Source organism: Erinaceus europaeus, chromosome 4 (genome assembly GCF_950295315.1).
Source record: "Erinaceus europaeus chromosome 4, mEriEur2.1, whole genome shotgun sequence".
Classification (NCBI taxonomy): Eukaryota; Metazoa; Chordata; class Mammalia; order Eulipotyphla; family Erinaceidae; genus Erinaceus; species Erinaceus europaeus.
Genome location: NC_080165.1, coordinates 25,433,100 through 25,452,506, shown reverse-complemented (window position 1 = coordinate 25,452,506; position 19,407 = coordinate 25,433,100). Strand labels below are relative to the sequence as shown.

The 19,407-nt window shown below is 51.9% G+C and overlaps 1 protein-coding gene across 3 annotated transcripts in view; it reads left to right on the top strand.

Moving 5' to 3' along the window:
- The first annotated feature begins 13,444 nt into the window (after positions 1 to 13,444).
- TNFRSF13C (TNF receptor superfamily member 13C) overlaps positions 13,445 to 19,407 on the top strand; it is a 328,540-nt gene continuing 322,577 nt past the window's right edge. The window contains exons 1-3 of one of the 3 annotated variants that reach the window (XR_009549420.1): positions 13,445 to 13,854; positions 13,991 to 14,302; positions 14,721 to 17,508. Coding sequence is in view for 2 of the 3 variants with exons in the window: in XM_060189058.1 (XP_060045041.1) it covers positions 13,665 to 13,854; positions 13,991 to 14,302; positions 14,721 to 14,902 (684 nt within the window). In the remaining variant the exon portion in view is untranslated. Of the gene's footprint in view, positions 13,855 to 13,990; positions 14,303 to 14,720; positions 17,690 to 19,407 lie in introns of those variants that run through there. The other 2 variants (XM_060189058.1, XM_007523429.3) reach the window with 2 other exon arrangements.

Below are 19,407 nucleotides of genomic sequence, written 5' to 3'. Positions count from 1 at the left end.
CTCAGGGAGTGATGACACTGAAATCACAGGTGTTCAGACCAAACACTGGTGCAGGGGCCGGGGATGAGCACATGCTTCCCATGAGGCCATGGCTCAGTCCAGAAGAGAGAGAGGCTGGTCAAGTCCAAGAGTGACACTGTGCATCCATGCCTTTGATAAGGGAGAGAAGGGGCTGAAGAAGTGTAGGGGTGGGGGGTGCTGGTAGCCGGGAAATAGCTTCCTCGGTTGAGTACACACTTTACCATGCACGAGAACCTGAGTTCAAGCTCCCACCACCACACTGGTGTATCGTGCAAAGGGGAAGTTTTTGGCTGTGGAGACAGCATAATGGGTATGCAAAACACTTTTATGCCTAAGGCTCTGAGTCTCCGTGTTCAATTCCCAGCAGTCACAGCCAAAGCTGAGCAGTGCTCTGATTTTAAAAAATAATAATAAATACAAGGAAAGTTTCATGCATGGTGGACCAGTGCTGTGCTGTCTTTTTTCTCTCTCCCTCTATCTTAAAAAAAAAGGAGGGGGAGTCGGACAGTAGCACAGCGGGTTAAGCACACATGATGCAAAGCGCAAGGACCCTAGCAAGCATCCTGGTTAGAGGCCCCGCCTCCCCACCTGCAGGGGAGTCGCTTCACAAGCGGTGAAGCAGGTTTGCAGGTGTCTATATTTCTCTCCCCCTTTCTGTCTTTTCCTCCTCTCTCCATTTCTCTCTGTCCTGTCCAACAAGGACAACATCAATAACAACAATAATAACTACAACAATAAAAAAAGTCAACAAAAAAGGAATAAATAAATATTAAAAAAATAAGACAAGGACAGGCAGTGAGTGTATCCTTTACCATGCGAAGACTTAGGTTCAAGCCCCCTGTCCCCACCTGCAGAGAGGAGGTTCGTGAGCAGTGAAGCAGTGCTAGAAATGTCTCTCTTCCTCTGTTTCCCCTTTCCCGATTTCTCTGTCTCTAGCCAATAAATTAAATTTAATTTTTAAAAGACTGGTCTCTGGCAACCAGCTGTGCTGTGACTCTGGCTTTCCTTCCCCTTTGAGTCTAACTGGAAATGTGTAGAGGAATCTGGATTGAAATCCAGGAATCCCATCAGTCACGCGGAGCCCTGGCTAGTGATGTGCAAACAGAGCCAGGCCAGTCCCCTTCCTACCCCCACTTTGCTTGTGCAGACGCTGGCCTCCCTCCCCAACTCCTCTCAGATGTCTGTTCCTGCCTGACAGTAAGCTGTGTCACCATCACTCTGTCAGCATCTGTCAGATGACTTGTCTGGGCATCCTGAGGGCCTTTCTTCCTGCATGATCCCTCCAGCATCAGCCTGGTGTCCCAGTCTCGTACTCAGCAAGGTTTGCAGACTTGGCCTGTGTGAGGCAGCCCTGGCAGGTCTCCTGAGCCAGGAGCCTTATCTAGTTGAGGTGCACATGTCACGCTGTGCAGGCCTCACTCAGGGCAGCCTGTCACCTCCCAGCACCGAGAGCTTATCCATCTCTGCCGTGAAACCAGGGTTTGTCCTCAGGTGTTCACAGCCATGGCAGGTCTGCTGCAACCCCTCATCCCCAGCTCTTTCCCCTTTTGTTTGCTTCTGATTCCTGAGGGCGCTTGGACATCTTCACTGGATGGTCCCTGAGCAGATATGAGAAATGGTGGGGACTGGCAGCTGTCTGGAAGGGCAGACTCAAAAAGCACCACTCCCATGGGCTGGGTCCAGACCTCAGGATGGGACTGCTAGGACCCCTTGGTGTGCCTTTAGGGAGGAAGGGCTAGAGTGAGAGGGAAGGTAGAGGACTGATGTCAGCACTGTCTTCAGTCTCCAGGACCTGGGCTGGTGGAGCTTGAGGGGACTTTGGAGGCTGATATCACAGCTGTCCATCCTTTCCTGAACCTTCTCACCTACTCCCCAGCCTGACTGAGGCTCACACCTCCCTCTCTCCTCACCCTTTCTTCCCTGTCCCTGTGCCACATTTCCTTTGCCACCTGGTGGCATTTAACAAGAGAAGTGGCATCACATCCTCCATCTGGGAATGTTCCAGAGCTAAGGCAACTCGAGCTTGGCACTGTTGCCAACCCCAGCAAGCCTGGCAGGAGCCCGAGGGCTGAGACCTTACTAGGAAGCCTGGCTGGAGGGCAGCAGCAGGGACCCAGCTCGCCTCAGGGAAGTCATGGAAAGCTGGGGGGGGGGGCGGTGCAGCCCTGGGGTTATGTGCTATGTGGGGAGGAGAAAAGTGGGAGAGGCTGCATGGGGGCTGCCTCTCAACTGCCTGCCCTCAGCAGGTCAGCTGGCCTCCCAGAGCCTCACTTCCCTCATCTGTAGAATGGGTTCAGGCTTCTCATCTTTCCCATAGCTGGTCTTGAGGACTAAGAAGGAAGCTGATCTTTTATCATCATCATCATTATTACTTTGTCATCACTGGGGCTTCACTGTTCTGGGCTGACTTCAGGATTAAGAGAACCAAGGAGAGAGAAAGACACTGAAGCACTGAAGCTTCTCTCAGTGCAGTGGGGGCCGAGACCAAAGCAGGTCTAATATCCAGGTGAGTGGTCTTGCCAGCCTAGGAGCCATTACTTTGTTTTTATTATTTTTTATTTTGCCACCAGGATTATCAGTAGGATTTTGCCTGCACAATGAATCCAGTGCTCCTAGTAGCCTTTTTTTTTTTTCCTTCTGTTATTTTTTGTATTTACTTATTTTGGAACAGAAATAAATTGAGAGGGAAGGGAGGAGATAGGGGTTAGAGAGAGAGAGATCTGAAGCACTGCTTCACTACTTGTGAAGTTTCCCTCTGCAGGTGAGGAGTGGGAACTTGAACACTAATTTGTACACTTCACTTTTTTTTTTTGCCTCCTAGGTTATTGCTGGGTCTCGATGCCTACACTATGAATCTACTGCTCCTGGTGGCCATTTTTTCTATTTTATTAGATAGGACAGAGAGAAATTGGGGGGGGGGGTGGAGATAGGGAGAGAGAAAGACACCTGAAGACCTACTTCACTTCTGAAACATCCTGCTGCAGGTGGGGAGCTGAAATCCTTGGGCTTTGTACTAGTGAGCTTAATCCAGTGTGCACCGCCCAGCTCCCTGTGCACTTCACTTTTAAACAAAGCTTTATGTAGCCATCAGACTCAGCTCAGAAGGGGTGGGTTAGGGTGGGTACTGGGAGACACTGGAAAGGCTGGCTCAGGGTCACAAGGGCTTTGAGCCCCTTCAGGCCCTGGCTGTAGGCATCCCTGGGTAGCTTCTGTGTTCAGGCTCCAAAGTGATGGACCCTCCTGCCACTGTCAGAGGAGTGGGGGGAAGGGTGCTCTGTACTGTGACACCTGTGCCTGTCACTTCACCCCTCAGCGAGCAAGAGTGAGGGAGCTTGGCATGTGGCTGAGGCGGGTGGCTTGGCCACGGAGGGGAAGTGAAGCAGTGGGAAAGGACCCAGCCTCAGAGTCCCATCGACACATCTGACCTGGGCACTCACTTCCTTCTGTAACCACTCACCTGCCCACCTCTGGAAGTCCTTTCCTCATAAGGCGCAGAGAAATCTTTTAGATTTTATTAACATGAGAGAAAGAGCACCAGCACGTCACTCTGGGATGTCATGTCCCCAAGTCCAGTGCTCTCACCACTACACCCGAGGTCCGTGGCACAGAGAAACTGAAACCCCTGACGCTGAGCCCTATGCAATTTGTTGTGCCCAGGGGGGTTGTGACTTCTTAAGCTAAAACCCCACCCACACTGCCCCTTGGAGCATGTACTGATGCTGGGCCAGGTAGACCTAGCAGAACTCCAGTGTGAGGGGTCCCTTCCAGAAAGCTTGCCCCTTCCCACAGTGTCCTCTGGTGCCATAAGCTGCAGGCAGAGTCACTGTGCAAAGAGCACTGGGGCTGGGGAGGCTGCATGACGGAAATGCAAAAGACTTGTTCATGCCTGAGGCTCTAGCGTCCCATGTTCAATCCCCAGCACCACCATAAGCCAGAGCTGAGCTCTGTTCCATCTCTCTCTCTCTTTCTCAAAAATCTCTCTCATTAAAATGACTTTATCTTAAAGGCTTTTCTATTTTTTTATTAGTGATTTACAAAACTGCAAAATAGGGGTATAATTCCACACCATTCCCACCACCAGCATTCTGTCCCCATTCCCTCCACCAGAAACTGCAGTGGTTCTCCCAAGGTCACAGATATGGAATGACTAACACACACACACACTTGCTCATTTTTTTTCTATGGTCCTGCCTTCTCTTTTTATGTCACATCTACACCTATTACTACTTCCAAATGTCCTTCCTTTTCCCCTCTTCTCTCTGTATGTCCTGATGGAATTGGGTTTCAGAGTCCTCTAGTCATCTTCCCTTAACATTTCTCTCCCTCTGGGAGGGAGTATGGTTAAGGGATGCAGAAGGTGGGAGGGCAGGCTTCTGTAATTGCTTCTCCACTGAGCATGAACATTGGCAGGTGGATCCATACCCCTAGCCTGTTTCTGTCTTCCCTGGGTGGGACAGGGCTCTGGAGAGATGAGGTACTGGGTGGGACACACTAGTGAGGTCATCTGCGCAGGGAAGTCAGGACAGAATCATGATGGCATCTGCAACTTGGTGTCTCAGAGGCAGGAAGTTCTGAGGCAGGACAAAATGTTTAATAAATAGGAATCAGAAAGGAACAGAGCAGGTGATAATAGGGAAAATAACATATTTTATAATAATAATAACGGGCAGAGGAGGAGAGACTGTAGGAGATGGAGTAGGCTTCACTCCCTGAGCCTGTGGGGTCCCTCCTGAGTATGACCCTGGGTTAGGGGAGTCCCTTACTTAGCATCAGCTGTGATGGGGTGGGTAGGTGGTCCCCAGTACCCCTGAACTGATCAAAAGGCAGCCTGCATGGAATTAACACTAAGGTGGTCCAGGAGATGGTGCAGTAGATAAAACATTGGACTATCAAGCATGAGCTCCCAAATTCAATCCCCAGCAGCACAGGCATCAGAGTGATGTCTGGTTCTTTCTCTCCTCCTATCTTTCTCATTAATAAAAAAAAAAAAATACAACTTGGGGGGTCAGGCAGTAGCGCAGCGGGTTGAGCGCATGTGGCGCAAAGTGCAAGGACCGGCGTAAGGATCCCAGTTTGAGCCCCCAGCTCCCCACCTGCAGGGGAGTCGATTCACAAGTGGTGAAGCAGGTCTGCAGGTGTCTGTCTTTCTCTCCCACTCTCTGTCTTCCCCTCCTCTCTCCATTTCTCTCTGTCCTATCCAACAAGGAATGGTAACAACAATAATAACCACAAGGCTACAACAAGGGCAACAAAAGGGGGAAAAATACAATTTAAAAACAAACAATAACAAAGAACACTAGGTGCTACCTGGTCTGGCTGAATGACACCTCTCAAAGTCAGGCCCTGAGGAGTCCCCCAGCTCTTGGTTCCTTTTTACTGTGCTTGACCAGGTTCCCTGTGGGGCTGGATATCCCCATTTGCTGACCAGGAGATCCCACAATGTATGTATTGTGGGAAAGCTCAGACCGAGGGGCTGCCTGGCTCATATCCTATCCTTCAGAGCTTGCTTTCCTCTTTGAAAAGTAGCCAGGATGCTGGAGCTATAGATAACTGGGTAGGGCACTTTCTTACCATGCACAGGGCCCAGGTTTGAGCCCTGGCACCACATAAGAGCACCATGGTACTGGCGGCATCTCTGGTGCTGTGGTGTCTCCCCAGCCCGATCTTCTTAAAAACACTTGTTTTATTACATATGAGAGTTTCATGTAGAAAGACAGAGAAAAGCCAGAGCACCACTCCAGGACATGCAGCACTGGTGATGGAAGCAGACCTCAGGCACGCAAGTCCTGTGCTCTCTCAGAGTTGAACTGTTTCCCCAGCCTCTCTGTCTTTCTGCTTGAATGAAAAGGTGGTCTGAGAATGGTGAGATCACACGTGCATGGAAAAAAAGTAAATTGGGAGGCGCAGTGAGCACACTCCTCACCAGGCACAAGGACTCCCTGGCGCTTCCTCCCTCGCCATTGCACAGCTCCCCAGAACCCACAGTGGCTGGTACAGCAGAGGGCCCCATACATACTTGGTGTATGAATGGAAGTGGCCCAGGGGAGCTAGGGTGTCCTTAGGCTGCTACCCCCCTGGATGGCACCTGAGCTAGGACAGTCCTTGGTGGGGGAGGCTTCCTTCTCTTCTCCCTCACCCCCAGCCTGACCTCACAGCCTTCCAGCTTCACTCTGGCAGCCTGGCCCACAGGACTGGATCCCACCTTCCTGTGCTAGAGAGCCTGAGGGTCTGGGCTCACCTCTGTGACCTTGTAAAGGACCCTTGTACCCCGGCCTCCCCCGCCAGCAAGCTCGAGGTGGCCAGATTGCCAGGGGTGAGGAGTGGTTGTGCTCAGGAACTCATGTATGGGTGTTCGAGCAGAGGATGGGCAGCCTGGGCCTGTGCACACCTGGGTGGGCTCTCTCTAACTGCTGGGTTCAAGAGGAGAGGGCTGGGCAGGGTTGGGGGGCTTTCTGGCCTCACCAGGATGTCCTAACCTCTCCTGCCTTGTTCCCATTCTTCCCACTCCCCCCAGTAAAGGGACAATTACTAGTAGTGTCCTGTTCATCAGAGCTAAATATGAACTAAACACTGAGTAAAGCCAAGGGAATCTCTGCTGTTGCAGCCCGGAGAGGGTGCAGTAGATAAAGTGCTGGACTGTAAGCAAAAGGTCCCAAGATTGATCCCCATCACTACATGTGCCAGAGTGATGTCAATCTCTTTCCTCCACCTGCTTCTATCTCTCTCATTAGTAAATAAATTAAATCTTTAAAAAAGGGGGGGAGTTGGGCGGTAGCACAGCAGGGTAAGTAGATGTGGTACAAAGCACAAGGACCGGTATAAGGATCCTGGTCTGAGCCCCTGGCTCCCCACCTGCAGGGGAGTCACTTCACAGGAGGTGAAGCAGGTCTGCAGTTGTCTATCTTTCTCTCCCCCTCTCTGTCTTCCCCTCCTCTATTGCTCTTAGTCCTATCCAACAACAATGACATCAATAGCAATAATAACTACAACAATAAAAAAGGGCAACAAAAGAGAATAAATCAATATTTAAAAAAAAATTTTTTTAAAGGAAAGGATCCCTACTGTCACCAGGCCACAATGACCAAACAAGACTTTGTGGGAGTTGACAGGTGGCTCAAGGGAGGACACATAGCCTGCCTTCTCTGCAGGACCTCTGTGAAGGAAAGCCTGCTTCTCTGCACATACACACACACACACACACACACACACACACACACACACACACACACACCAAGACTCACATACACATACAAAGCTGGAATGGGAGTGTCCAAATGAACGTGCTCCCCTAGGGATGTCAGGAAATGTTGGCGTTCACACAGGGTGACACCCAGCAGGAAGGTAAATCCGACTGGCTCTCTCTCACTCACTCAAAGGACAACACGAAGCAGAGACACCGGGGAGAAATGATGTGTTTTCAAATCTCCTTTATTGGCAGGTGGTCATGAGTTTAAATAGAAAACCAAACAAAGAACATTATTCAAATATGTCAGAAATTACAGGTTTCTTAAAGGTCAGCTTGCCCCTATGGTAGGGGGCTGGTTATGACAGGAATTTGATGAGATATATACATAAAGGTCAAGATAATTAGTCTCCTGATGCAGGCATTTAATTACCCAAAAGCATTTGAGGGGAGAATAGGGGTTGAACCAGTTAAGGCGAGATAGAGAGAAGATAAGCAAATTAAGGACATCAAAGGGCACTGCTAGGAGTGTGTGATAAGGTGTGTTCTCCTCTGTGATCAGAAGATGAGGTGAACTTTGAGTAAATGAATCTTAAAGTAGGCGGCCATGTGGCCTGCAGTTAATGGAGAGAGGTAGTGAGGTTTGAAGCCCAGCCAGTCTATCTTGGCGTTACTCTCGATCTCACTCTCATTTCACGAACATCTCATAAAAACTGCAGCAAAGGTGGGCGCGAGGAATAACATCATTGCAAGACTGGCCAGCTCCTCATGGGGCGCGAGCGCTTCCACACTACGATCATCATCTCTGGCATTATGCTATTCCACTGCAGAATACTGTGCCCCAGTATGGTTCCGTAGCCCCCATGTCCACTTGGTCGATTCCAAATTATATTCCTCCATGAGGATAATTTCTGGAATCATCCGTTCCACCCCGGTTCCATGGCTGCCAGTTCTTAGCAACATCGCCCCGCCAGATATTCGTCAGGATGCGGCATCATCTAAGTTCATTTCCCACGTCTACGCTCCACCGGACCTGCCAATATACGTGGATATCTTCGCCCACCCTGTCCAACGCTTGACGTCTCGTCACCCAATCTGGTCCCCTACGCCTACACTGAACTTCTCTGTTCCAGTCTCTTGGAAACAGAGTTGGCAGTCAGCTGAGGTAAAGAACAAACACCTCATCACAGACCCCTGCAAGCGTCAACCCGGCTTTGACCTAGCACGTTATGATTGGGCCCTCCTCAATCGCTATCGAACAGGCCATGGCCGGTGCGCCGCTATGTTCCATCACTGGGGAGCCAGAGACGACCCAAACTGCCCCTGTGGCTCCAGACAGACTATGACCCACATAGTCAACGACTGCCACCTCTCCAGATTCAAAGGAGGTCTCGAAACTTTACATCAGGCTCAACCTGACGCTGTTGACTGGCTACGGAAGAAGGGCAAACGCTAGAAGAAGAAGAAGTGAGGTTTCTGTGGGCTTGAGAGTCAAGAAGGGAAGAACTAAGTCTGAGAGATGGTTTCTCCCCTTTGCTCACCTCCATTGAGAGAGACTAACAAGAGGGTATCTTCTCAGACCTCCATCCAAGGATGGGGGGAGTTCTCCCTAAGCTCTATCAAGCTTACACAGAGCCCCAACGAGGAAATACCCCTTCTGACTCACCTGAGGGGTTTGCCTAAGGGGGTTTTCATGAGAAAATGCGGGGGGCGGGGGCTACTCAGCACAGTGCGCCTAACAGGATTTCAGTGAGCCATTCACCTCAGCATACTTTCACACCCAGGGCTGGGCCTGCTTCCCCTGGGGACTCCCCTCCAAACCGAGCTGGTCTGATAGGCAGTTTCCTCACTTCCCCTAACACTGCTCCCCCCACCCCAAGGTCATGCTTCACAGTCTGGAGGAAACAGCCCTCCAGGCCCCCTCAGCCTGCCAGGTCATTCCCTTGCCCCTCTGATCCCCTACTTCCCCCTATGAGAAACAAACGTCATAATAGTGGCTGTGACAGAACTGTGGAGGAGCCAGTGTTGGGAGGGGTGCTAAGATCATGGGAAACTGCCTTATCTCTAAGAGATCACTATTTATTTATTTTTATAAAGATTTTAAAAATATTTATTCCCTTTTTGTTGTCCTTGTTTTATTGTTATAGTCATTATTGTTGTTGTTGGATAGGACAAAGAGAAATGGAGAGAGGAGGGGAAGACATAGAATGGGAGAGAGAGACACCCACAGACCTGCTTCACCATCTGTGAAGCGACTCCCCTGCAGGTGGGGAGCCAGGGGCTCGACCCAGGATCTTTATGCTGGTCTGTGAGCTTTGCACTACCTGCACTTTACCCGTTGCGCTACTGCCCGATTCCCTATTTATTTATTTATTACCAGAGCACTACTTAGTTCACTACTTGGTTGTGGCATACAGTGGTGCAATGAATTGAACCCTGGACCTCAGAGCCTCAGACATAAAAAAGTCTTTTCTATAATCAATATGCTATCTGTCTCCCCCATTGCCCAAACTATCACCAGCAAATGAAGATTTGAGAATGCTCAGCAGATTTTATTAGAAGGGTTTTGAGCAGATAGGGCTCTTGTTTTCTACCAAAAAAATACACTGAGGTGATGGTACAAATTATTTGCCTAGAGAGAGGAGACGGGAAAGAACTCAAGCATCACTCTGGCACATATGACGCCAGAAACTGAATTCGGTAACTCATGTTTCCAATTCAGGAGTTCTGCTCACTGCCCTACCTCCCAGGCCAAGGTATCAAATTAGGCAAAGTATAGACCATTAAAAGAATTGAGGCATCACCTCACTTGCAGGGGGAAGCTTTATGAGCGACAAAACAGTGCTCTAGGTGTTGGGGAAAGGAATTAGGAACTGGAAAATAATATATATATTAACCAGAACACTGCTCAGCTCTGGCTTACGGTGGTGGTATGAGTGGTCTCTCTCCCTATCTCCCCCCTTCTCTCTAACTTTCTGTCTCTATCAAAAACAGGGCTGGGAAGATAACATAATGGTCATGCAAAAAGACTTGGGCACAGAGGTCCCAGGTTCAATCCCTAACACCACCAAATGCCACGGTTGAGCAGTACTCTGGTTTTAAAAGGGGGGAGAAAGAGAGGAATCAAAAAGAAAAAGAAAGATTTTGTGTGTGTGCCTCAGGGTTATTGTTGGGCTTGGTACCTGCACTACAAATCCACTGCTCCTGGTGGCCATCTTTTTTCCCATTGTTGTTACTGCTGCTGTTGTTGTTGGATAGGACAAAGAGAAATTGTGAGGGAAGGGGAGATAGAGAGAGGAAGAGAAAGACACCTACAGACCTGCTTCACTGCTTGCAAAGTGACCCCCCCTCAGGTGGGGAGCTGGGGGTTCGAATTTGGATCCTTATGCTAATCCTTGTACTTCACATTATATCTGCTTAATCCAGTGCACTACTGCCCAGCCCCCTAGATTTTTTTTTTTTTTTTTTAACCAGAACACTGCTCAGCTCTGGCTTATGGTGGTGCTGGGGATTGAACAGATTTTTTTTTAATTGGTTACCAGGAGTGGTCATGTGGGCACCGAGTCCCAGTGATAATCCTAGTGGCAGTAAAAAAAACAAATAAACAAACAAAAAAACCTAGATAATTTTTTAAAATAATAATTGAGGCATCTTGGGAAGTGCTAGAGCAATGGACTGGTAAGCTTGAGGTCCTGAGTTCAATTCCTGGTATTGCATGTGCAAAAATAATGCTCTGGTTCTTCCCCTCACTCTCTCTCCTTTCTCTATCTCATGCATAAGTAAAACTTATAAAAGAGGGAGAGAAGAAGGAGGAGGAGGAAGAGGAGAGAGAGAAAGAAATAAAGAAAGGAAGGAAGGAAGAAAGAAAGAAAGAAAGAGAAAAAGAAAAGTAAAGGACAAGGGACCAGGTTTATGAAACAGACGTTCATGCCTGAAGCTCTCGGGTTCCAGATTCAAGCCCACAGGCCTTTCACTATCACCAGCCTCAGTTAGGCACCTGCCCCGTACAGACCCAAAAGAGACAAAAATGTTTATGTCAGTGGCCTGGGAGGTGACTTAGTAAGTAGAGTGTTAGATTTGCAAGAAGTGGCCCTGAATTCACTCCCCAGCATCACATGGACTAGGGTGCTGGTCTGATATCCTCTCTCTCTCTCTCTCCCTCCCTCCCTCCGTCCCTCTCTCTCTTTCTTAAGACATTATTTATTTATTCATGAAAAATGATAGGCAGAGAGAGAGGGAAAGAACCAGATATGACTATGTACATGTGCTGCTAGGGATTGCAATCAGAACCTCACACTTGAGACTCCCATCCTTTCTCCACTGCACCACCTCCTGTACTCTTGGACCACTCTCTTTTTCTCTCTTTTTAATAAGTAAATCTTTAAAAGCAAGAAAGAAATGCTTCCATTCTCCACCCTGGTCCTGTTGGCCACCCTCTCCTAGAGACAGACTCCCTGCCTGGCTCCTGGCACCTCAGGTTGTTGGACCCAAGGTCTGGCAGGAGGGTGCCCAGGAAGGCCAGCACATTGAGACCTATGTATCTGCTCACCCCACCCCTCTACCCCCACGGAAGGGCCTTCCACCCCCTCACCATGCACCCACACTCACACCCACTCACACCCCCACCCCAGGCCCACTTCTCCTTTACAGCAGCCCCACCGCCTACACCTTCCTGCTGCACAACTGCCGGCCTGGGGCAGGGTGGGGAGGGGCCATGGCACAGACACCTGGTCTTCTGCATCAGCTCTCAGAGTCCCCAGCCAGAAACTGGGGGTCACCTGGCCTGCCCGGTGACAGACAGTGATGCCACCTTTCTCTCTGAAGCAGCTGCTTAGTGGTTTCCCTGCTCTGGTATCGGGGTCACCCACCTCACTGGTCTGTGTGTCTTGGCCAGTGTACCAGGGTCATGGCAGCCAGAGACAGTCCTCCTCCAGTTGCTGCTGCTCCCCCAGGGTGTTCTTCATCAACACAAGAGAGAGAGGGAAGGGAGTCGGGCGGTAACACAGCAGGTTAAGCGCACATGGAGCAAAGTGTAAGGATCCCGGTTCGAGCCCCCGGCTCCCCACCTACAAGGAAGTCACTTCACAGGCAGTGAAGCAGGTCTGCGGATATCTTATCTTTCTTTCCCCCTCTGTCTTCCCCTCCTCTCTCCGTTTCTCTCTGTCTTATCCACCAACGATGACAACAATAATAACTACAACAATAAAACAACTAGGACAACAAAAGGGAATAAAAATAAAATTTAAAAAAATAAGAGAGAGAGGGAAAACCAAGGCACCACCTTGACACATGCCGCTAGGAGGATCAAGTCGGGGGCCCACGCTTTCACATTCAAAACTCTAGCTGCTGCATCTCCTCTCCAGCTGCGAGAATGTTCCTTCTAGCTTTGACTCAGAGACTGTCCCCCAAACCTGAGGCTCCTCACTGCCCTACATGCTGTGACTTGGGCCTGAAGCAGCCCCACTGTGGCCTCCCCTGAGACCTTGTTTGTCCAGAGCCTGCCTCTAGCCTCTGCCCTCCCTCACTTGGGACCATCCTCTGTCTGGAAGACTCGTGTCACCCCAACCCCGGCTCTGAAAGATTTCCTCCTGCCTCCCACCTCCTAAATGCCTGCCAGTTGCTCTTCTGTGCCATTAGGCTGAGGACGCAGGGATGTATGGCCACAAGAGGCATTTAGCGCCAGTCCCTGCTGCAGAGGCTCTCTGTCTGTCCCTGCCCCTGCCCCCAGGAAGGGTTCGCTGAAGTCAAGGAAGCTGGAAGGAACATGTGTCTGGGGTGAGAGACATGAGACATATGTGGGGGAACCCAGTCTGGGAAGTCGAGCTTCAGTGCCAAAGGCCCTACTGGTGCTCACAGCCTTTGGTGTGAGTCAGGATGCCAGGCACCTCCTGGGCCTCAGCCTCTATCTGTTCACCTTTGGATCTAACCTCCTCCCACTGGACACTGAGCTGTGCCTGACCCCTCTGTGTCCTCCACTCCAACCAGATATTCCTGGTTGACACACGGGTCTGAGGTGACACTCCTTGCAAAAAGCCCTGCATGGCTCCCCAGTGTCTTCAGGTCCCAGTCTAAATGCCTTAACCCTGCTGTGTTGCTCTGTGGGCACCGTCTCCCAGGTCACCAGCAGCAGCAGCAGCACACCGTGGGCAGCCAGGAAGCAACTGGTAAGTTAAAGCTGCCTGAGAAAGGTAGGATGCCTGCTCCAGAAGGCAGGTGGGAGTGAAGAGAGCCGCCTGGATGGGACCCCTGGGGCTTTGGGCTGGCCTTGGGGACCTAGGCAGAGGAAGCCACCCAGAAGGCTGTGTCCCCAGGGCGAGAAGCGGGCCTGGTCTGAGCCTCAGCCAGTCCTAGGGCGTCTGGGGGTGATGGTTGAGTAGCTGGATAAAGGAAGCAGCCACAGAGAGGAGGTTTGGGGGGCAGGGCCCACCCTGCGGTTCCAGGCAGGGGCGGGGCGGGCGCGATGGGCGGGGGCCTTGGGGCTCCTCGCCGGCTCAGTGAGTGGAGCGGGCGGACCGGCAGCATGCGACGGCGAGGCCGGCGGAGCCGGGACGGGCAGGCGCCCTCGCCCTGCCTCGAGGCCCTGTGCTTCGACCTGCTGGTCCGCGACTGCGTGGCCTGCAGCTTTCTGCACACGTCGGAGCCCAGACCAGGTAAGAGCGGGCTCACCGCGACGGCCCGGCGGCACCGGGAGGGGGTCGCGGGGCGCCGGGCATCGGGAACCCTGAGTCCCGCGTGGCCTCACCGCCCCTTCTCCCCGCCCCCCCATCCCTGTCCCTCCCGGCCCAGCCTTGCCTCCCGCTGGCCCTCCCCCTCCCTCGCCAGGCTTCCCCTGTGCCCGCTGCCCGTCCTCCCTGTCCCTTCTGTCCGCAGCGGGGACCAGCAGCCTGGAGCCCGGGACGGCGCTGCAGCCGCAGGAGTCGGTGGGCTCGGGGGTGGCGCCGGCCGAGGGGGCGCTGCCGCTGCCCGCGCTGCTCGTGGGCGCCCCCGCGGGGCTGGGCCTGGCGCTCGCCCTGCTGCTGCTCGGCCTGCTGAGCTGGCGGCGGCGCTGCGGCCGCGGGGAGGCGCGCCCCGAGGTGGCGGCCGCGGAGCCGCAGGAGGGTAAGTCAGCAGGGACTCTGGGAGGGGAGCCCACGTGAGCACGAGGAGGGGTCTGCAGAGGAGCAGGGTGTTGGGGTGCAGCTAGGGGAGAGGCGCACCCCTCCAGGATCCAGGCTGAGCAGGGGGCCAAGTTCTGCCCAGGAAACCCCCCCCCCCCCCCCCCACACACACACACACAAGCGCGGCTCTGAGGAGGACAGGGCAGATGGGGGTGCATTCTGAAAGAAGGCCTCTTTGTGCTGTTCTCTCTGCGCTTCCGGTCCTGGAGGCCCATCACATTCCACCCCCCACCCCCTTCACCTACACTCGGGCTTCGTAATGGGAGGGCGGTTCCGCTAGGGAAGTTTCCAGAAGAGGCTTGGTGGAGTGGCAGTGACCTTACTTGAGCTTCTATTTCCTCTCCCACTGTTACCCCCAGAGCCCCTGGACCATGTCATCATCCTGCCCCCGGAACCCCTGCTCGCCACTGCTCCTGTTTGGCCTCCACCCAGAGATGACCCAGGTGCCACCCCAACTGCCCACAGTGTCCCTGTGCCAGCCACTGAGCTGGGTTCCACGGAGCTGGTGACCACCAAAACAGCTGGCCCAGAACAACAGTGATTCTGGGGACAGGAGAAGAGGGGGCCTGCTCTTCTGCCTGCCATCAGTCAGGGGCTTGGAGGGCATACCTCATCTCCTTTCCTGAGCAAACAGCCTCCCCTACCCCCCACTCCAAGCTAAGCCTACAGAACCTCAGACACCGCAGACCACAGAGTTCAGCAACCTGGCATCCTATGACATGTCTACACCTGCCTTCAAACCGCCCCTGCTTTGGTAACCCTCAACTGTGTGGCTGAACCCCAGTGCCGTTGAGTGGTTTGGGGCAGGCCATGTGGTAGGCTTTCCCTTTCCTGTGGGAAGTCACTGACAAGCCAGAATAGATGGAGGAAAAGGGTGTGGGGGGGGGGGCTTAGTTTGTAGAGGGCTGTTGCATTTCCTTCGGACTCTCTGGCAGAGACTGGTTTTTACATGGGTACTTATGCAGCGATCAGGAACCTGTGGACAGCGCTTGGGACTTAGTGCTGACTGACTTGAAGAACTGGCCCAGGATGTGTTGAGTCTCCAGTGTCTGTGCCCAAGAAGACTTCCAAACTTAGCCCCATGTACTAGAGCCTCTAGTGTCATTTTCCCTGGGAGCATGAAGCAGCTTCCCATACTAGAGAGGAGGTGAGCAGCCTCTGGATGCCAGTTTGCATAGCAGACCTGCCATGCTCATCCTCAAGACCACCCAGGGGCCCGGCTACCAGCTGGAGGTGCCTTCATCCAGCTTCTTGTAACCTTCTTGTAACCTTGAACCAGTTGGTCCTGATGCTCCTTGGTCCCCGCTCTCTGTGGCCTGCTCTCCCTGAGCCCCTGTCCTGAGGTCACCTGGGCATTCTGTGCCAGCTCCTGGGCTCACCCACCACACTCTCTTCTCAGTGCTCCCTTCTCAGAGATATTCCTTGCTTTGGGGACCATTCCCCCAAATTGGGGACACTCCTCCACAGGCTTACAAGCCCAGGCAACATCCTTGGAGTGTTTAGTGGCCTTGGCAGGAACACTGCACTAAGAATCAGAAGATGGGGTTCTGGGGATCATTCTGTCCCCACTGTAGAACCCCATCCATCTGTTCCAGGCCTCAGCTCCTGCCTGCTCACCTCTCCCTGTCCTGCCCCTTAGAGTTCTCTGCTGACAACCCTTCCCTGTCCCACTCCCCCAGCTCAGAAGCCAGCCAGCCATGGATACTCACATCTAAGTCTGTCCCTCCCACCAGAGCTAGGTGGCAGGGGTGAAGCCAGGTGGCAGGGGTGTGGCCTGCCCTCCACTCCCCCCTCTTCTCAGGTCTGGGAGAGCCCCAGCCATTCCCCCACCAGCCCTACCTCCTACTCCATTGTGTTCCCCCTTAGCTAGAAGCTAGAGCTAAAGCAGTGGTGAGGCCCCTCTGGGGCTCAGACATGCAAACCCTGGCACTTCTGGATCCTGGCTGAACCCCAGCTGAACCCCCGGCTAGGCAGCTGTTTCCTCTCTAGTCTCAGTTTCCTTTTCTAAAACGCCAAGGGTTAGTACTGAGTGCTGGCCTGTGGCTCTCGGAGAAGAACCAGAAGGAAGCTTAGAGAATCCTGCCCCCTCGTGTGATTAACAGTGACTGAGGGGCGAGAGGGAGGGCATTTAGCGTCACTGCCATGTGGCAAACAGAAGGGGCGTCTGGGGAAGAACCAGAAGCAGAGCCCAGGGGAGAGCTGGCAAGGAGGGGACCAGATTCTACCAGCCCCCTAGAAAGAATCTCTTCCTCCAGCAGGAAGAGCCCATGTTACTTTCTTCATGTGGTCTCATCATCTAATCTATAAACAGCACCAGGAATGTCGGCACAGGTGTGTGTTTATGCCTTCCTTTTTTTTTTTCCTTAAAAAGTGATTTATGGGGAGTCGGGCTGTAGTGCAGCGGGTTACACGCTGGTGCAAAGCGCAAGGACCGGGTAAGGACCCCGGTTTGAGCCCCCGGCTCCCCACCTGCAGAGGAGTCGCTTCAAAAGCAGTGAAGCAGGTCTGCAGGTGTCTATCTTTCTCTCCCCCTCTCTGTCTTCCCCTCCTCTCTCCATTTCTCTCTGTCCTATCCAACAGCAACGACATCAGTAATGACTACAGCAATAAAACAGCAAGGGCAACAAAAGGGAATAAATAAATATTTTTAAAAAGTGATTTATGGGAGTCAGGTGGTAGCTCAGCGGGTTAAGTGCACGCGGCGCAATGCACAGGGACCAGCATAAGGATCCCAGTTCGAGCCCCCGGCTCCCCACCTGCAGGGGAGTCGCATCACAGGCGGTGAAGCAGGTCTGCAGGTGTCTTATCTTTCTCTCCTCCTCTCTGTCTTCCCCTCCTCTCTCCATCTCTCTCTGTCCTATCCGACAATGATGACATCAGTAACTACAACAATAATAAAAATCAACAAGGGCAACAAAAGGGAAAATAAATATTAAAGATTTTTTTTTAAAAAAAGTGATTTATATGGGCCAGCAGGATAGCTTACCTGAGAGTGCACCTGCTTTGCCTTATACATGACTCAGGTTGAGCCCATCCCCCCTTGCACTGGGGGGAGCTTCAGGGCTGTGGTGTCTTCCCCTCTCTCCCTTTGTCTCTGTTAAAGTCAGCTTGGAGCAATGAAGCCCCAGAAATAGCAAAAAAAAATCTGTTTTTTATGATAAAAATCAAGACATGCATTTGGTAGGCAGGTTAGAAAGTTCTAAACAGTGATCCATCCGGGTGGAGCTTTCTGAGAAATGTTCCCATAGTCTAGCAATGCCAGGCTTCTGAGTAGTTGGCTTTTTTGAGACGAGTATAATAATTTCATATGTGTAAATAAAGTCCTATCTTGACCATCACTGTTGCTGACTTTTGTCTTTTATCAATAGTACTTGGCAAACAAGATCTTCAACATTTGCAAAGTTTCCAGTGGAGTCTTTTTGGTCATTTTCCGCTTTCACTGTTGGAACTGAGGCAGCAGAGTCCCCCTGAACTGCGTGAAGGACAGCATAGCAGCCAAGGCCCTGACCCTTTCTAAAGACCCTGCTGGTCAAATTCCTTGCTGACAATTCCAGCCTGTTCCCCTCTGTAAGTGGGGACTGTCTGGCCCATTGTGCAGGTAGGAAAAGAGGCCCAGAGAGGCTAGGGATCTGGCCCAAGACATCAAGCTGGGCTAGACCCAGGCCCCTGGGCCCTTAGGCTGGTGCAGCAGAAGAACCTGCTTTGGAGTGGGCAGCTCCTGAGACTGAGCCTAGCCTCCATTTGCTTTCATCTCGGTGCAAGGATGTCTCCCCCCAACAGATTTTTTTTATTGTATTTCTTTATTTTGGATAAAAAGAAATTGAGAGGAAAGGAGGACAGACAAAGATGGAGGAAGGGAGGGAGGGGGAGAGAGAGAGAGAGAGAGAGAGAGAGAGAGAGAGAGAAGGAGACCTGCACCACTGTTCCATCACTCCTGAAGCTTCACCCTGCAGGTGGAGTGCAGGGAGTTTCACCTTGGTCCTTGAGTATGGTAATGTGTACACTCAACCTAGTGCACCGCCACCCAGCCCCCTTTCTTTTGTTTTTGAGTTAGGTCCGAGATAGGTTGGAAGAATGACTTGTTGGGATGGAGACAGAGGAGACAGTACCCACTGTGTGTTTCTGGCCCACTTTTCTTGAAGAGTCTGGTCTCTGGGTCTTCAGGGCAGGTGGGGGCGGGGCTGGCTAAAAGTCTCAGTTCCTCACTGGCTTCCTGCAGGCATCTTTCACTTCCTTCTAGGCTGCTGGCTCAGGCTCAGGGTGGGGGTAGAGAGACCCAGTGGGGGAGGCCAGGAAAGAAGATCCCTTCCTGCATCCCAGTCAGGATGGCCGGTACAGCCCTGTCTTCACAAGCTGGGGGGCTGCTTGCTGGGCTGCTCCTCGTCTGCACAGTCAAGTCTGAGGCCACCCAGCTGGTTGAGATGTACCAGGTTGCAGGCAGTCTTCACACAGGGTGCCACCTCCTCCTGCCTTCCTGGAGGCAGATGCCCCCAACTCTCAGAAATGCCCCCTGGGAAATCCCTGCATAAGGGAAGCTTCATGAGTGCTGTGGCATCTCTCCCTCCTCTCCCCATCTCTTGCCCTCTATTTAAAAATGGGAGGGCTTAGTGGTAACATACTTGATTGAGTGCACACATTACCTTGTACAAGGATCTTGGTTCAAACCCCTGCTCCCCAGCTGCAGGGGGGAAGCTTCACAAGAGGTAAAGCAGTACTGCAGGTCTCTTACTCTCGATCTGTCTCTGCCACCCCTCTCAATTTCTCTCTGTCCTATCAAATATAAGTAAAAATAAAGCATTTAAAAAATCTAGAAAAAAGGGCAGAGGGTAGATAGCATAATGGTTATGCAAACAGACTCTCATGCCCAATGTCTCTCCAATGTCCCAGGTTCAGTCCCCCACACCACCATAAAGCCAGAGCTGAATAATGCTCTGGTTTAAAAAAATAATAATAAAATAAAATAAAAATCTAAAAAAAAACCCCAACACTCTGGGCAGGGGAAACAGCATAATGTTTATTCAAATGATTTCATTCCTTTTTTTAAAA